Below are 2,906 nucleotides of genomic sequence, written 5' to 3'. Positions count from 1 at the left end.
CTTCTCAGCTGGTGTCCAGATGAACCCTACCAGACTCCGGGACTGTAAAACCCAGCCCAAGTCTTCGTCTTCCTCACTGTCAGTAGTGCACAAAATACACAGCAAACCACTGTACACAAAGAACCACTGAGGAAGAGACGAGAAACCCATTAAAAATTCGATCTTGAATTGTGGCTTCTTCGATGGACATGGTTTGATTATATGCAATCTTGAAAATTAAGACGCGAGTTGATCAAGATTCAAGAATGGGAACCCTGTTTAGATCTGGGTTTTGCTTTTTGATCCTTGTAATTTTGTGTATTTGTCTTTCTGGGCACTCGGTTTCTGCCCAGAACCGTAAGCCCAAGAATGTGCAGGTGGCTCTTAGAGCCAAGTGGTCTGGCACTCCACTTCTTCTGGAAGCCGGGTAATTTTCGTTTTTGGGTTTTCAGAGACTATTTGAATGGCTTGTTTTGTTGTACTTGTAAGACATATCACATGCAGTTTTTCGTTTGAGATATTTGGGGCGTGAATTGTTGCTGATTCTTGCACATTCTGTTGTGATTGTTGCTTGCTTGTCTTCGTATGCGCTTTGTTTAAGCTGCATTTATGCGAGAGAAGTCCTGATCAAATGATAATTGCTAGATGTTAGGAAGTCTTATCAGGTTTTAGTTTTTGATGTGGGCAATGATGCTGGAAAGCTGTAATCGTTAATTTATGCTAATTTTAGCTGTTTCTTCTTGGTTCTCCTTTTAATTTTTCTTAATACTGTTACTCTGAGAAGTAATCTATAATCCTTAGCACAAGATTTAGTCATGAATATTCTTATGGCATAATGTTTTCATGTTTAACCAAAGGAGCCCCATTTTCTTATCAAGACATGTTTGTTATCATGTAATGATTATATAGAGTTAATGCCTTCTAACCATGTGAATGAATGCAACCTCCTATATTGAAGGAATACTTTGATCGCATTCTATTAGAAATTGAGTTTTGTGAGACTGTGAACTCGTTCAGAGATATGAAAAGAAAGATAGTTGTAAGACACAAGATTTACGTGGTTTAGAGAAATCTCCTAGGTCCATGGTTGTTCAAAATCAATTTGTACTAGCATTGTTTTGCGTGAATTACAATAAAAGGTCAACCATTAACTATTTATATTAGGCCACCTATAAAGCATTATACAAGTATGTGGCTGGATTCATGGCTTGGATGTAATGTTGGGTCAGGCTTCACACACTAATACATTCACCATCTCTGGAAAATGTCTAAATTTTCCCCATATGTTCCTATATTGATATATAACCAACCCCAATTTGTTGCTCCTCACTCGGCCTCGAATTAAGTTGAAAACCTAGGGTAAATCTGACTTTATTAAAAATCTATGGTGCATTAGCAGGAAAAACTAACTTACAGTGAAGGTTGTTTTCCTAGTTGACGACGTTGATTCACCATTTCTGTCAAAACAATATAATGAAGCAGTTAATCCTTAAGCATGCTCAGTTGAATAAGGTCTTCGAGGAGCTTTTCAATGTGAGAATGAAGTAAGGGGCTAATGAGAACAAAAGAAATAAATTACCCATCAGAATTATTAGATTGCAGTGTCGTTATTATGAGTGTCAACTGCTATATAGGACTTGCTGTTGCTCTGAATCTTCCAGAACATGCCTAGATTCACTTTAACTACAACCATTCTACTTTTTATGTTGTGTCTGGATTCTTTAGCTTACCTTATTATGACAATAGATTCTTGTATTTGACAGGGAATTGCTATCTAAAGAATGGAAAGACTTGTTTTGGGATTTTGTTGAATCATGGATTCACTCCACAAATGTAGATTCTGATTCTAATACTGCAAAAGATTGCTTGAAGAAAATTTCCAGATATGGGAAATCTCTGTTAAGCGAACGTTTGGCATCAATATTTGAATTCTCTCTAACCCTTAGGTCAGCATCACCTAGATTAGTGTTATATCGCCAGTTAGCAGAGGAATCTCTTTCTTCTTTTCCTCTAGCTGATGATGTTATCTCAAACACTATTGATGGAGGGATTTCTGAACCAAACGACACAACTAAAACCGCAAATTCTGAAGCCTTTCTTTTGGGTATGAACCCCGAGAGTCCTGGGAATAAATGTTGTTGGGTTGATACTGGTGGATCACTATTCTTTGAAGTCGGAGAGTTGCAAATGTGGCTGCAAAATTCTGATGATGTGTAAGTCCAGCTCTATGTTATTCACGTTTACTGTCTCTTGGAAAAACTTTAGACATGAATTTCTATGCCTGCAAAAGTTGTTGGTTTGCCAGTTCAATATTTATAATGATACTGTTGTTATTGCCAGAAAGGATGGTGCATTTCAGCAGCCTGAAATTTTTGAATTTGATCATGTGCATCCGGATTCAACTGCTGGAAGTCCCGCTGCCATTCTTTATGGAGCTCTTGGGACTGAATGCTTCAAGGAATTTCATATAGCCTTGTCCAACGCTGCTAGAAAGGTGCAAAGACATAAGTTAATTTTTCTTCTGATTTGTTTTCTCTCTTTGAATTGTTTCTTAACTTCTATAGTTTCTCAGAAGTAGACGATGTACTTTGATTTTCTGGATTGTGATTATTCTTAGAGTAGAGGAGAAATATGAGATGTTGAGAGGGCTTGTTAAATGACACTTGAGCCTCTCTCTTGGTTGTATTTCTGCCCTTATCATGACATGTAACAATATGTTCTTGTCATATTTGAACTTAATCAAGTGAGATATTAGATTGGTTCTAGTTGCCCGAAAAGAAATGTAAGATAGTAAGATACTCAACTTCAGAGGAAAGAGCTGCTATTTGTTTATTTTCATTGATAGTTGAACGCTAGTGTGTTCCATGCACCAGTTATCTTTGTCATAGATTTAACAATAACTTGCTTACGAGTTTTTAATAACCTTA

The 2,906-nt window shown here is 37.0% G+C and overlaps 1 protein-coding gene across 1 annotated transcript in view; it reads left to right on the top strand.

Moving 5' to 3' along the window:
* Window positions 1–2,906, top strand: part of LOC105169128 (UDP-glucose:glycoprotein glucosyltransferase) — a 19,246-nt gene continuing 16,340 nt past the window's right edge. The window contains exons 1-3 of the mRNA XM_020696073.1: window positions 1–406; window positions 1,743–2,192; window positions 2,320–2,479. Coding sequence (XP_020551732.1) covers window positions 246–406; window positions 1,743–2,192; window positions 2,320–2,479 — 771 coding nt within the window. The 5' untranslated portion in view covers window positions 1–245. The remainder of the gene's footprint in view (window positions 407–1,742; window positions 2,193–2,319; window positions 2,480–2,906) is intronic.

Source organism: Sesamum indicum, linkage group LG8 (genome assembly GCF_000512975.1).
Source record: "Sesamum indicum cultivar Zhongzhi No. 13 linkage group LG8, S_indicum_v1.0, whole genome shotgun sequence".
In the NCBI taxonomy this organism is placed as follows: Eukaryota; Viridiplantae; Streptophyta; class Magnoliopsida; order Lamiales; family Pedaliaceae; genus Sesamum; species Sesamum indicum.
Note: the sequence above shows the minus strand (reverse complement) of the source record. Positions and strands in the feature narration are given on the sequence as shown.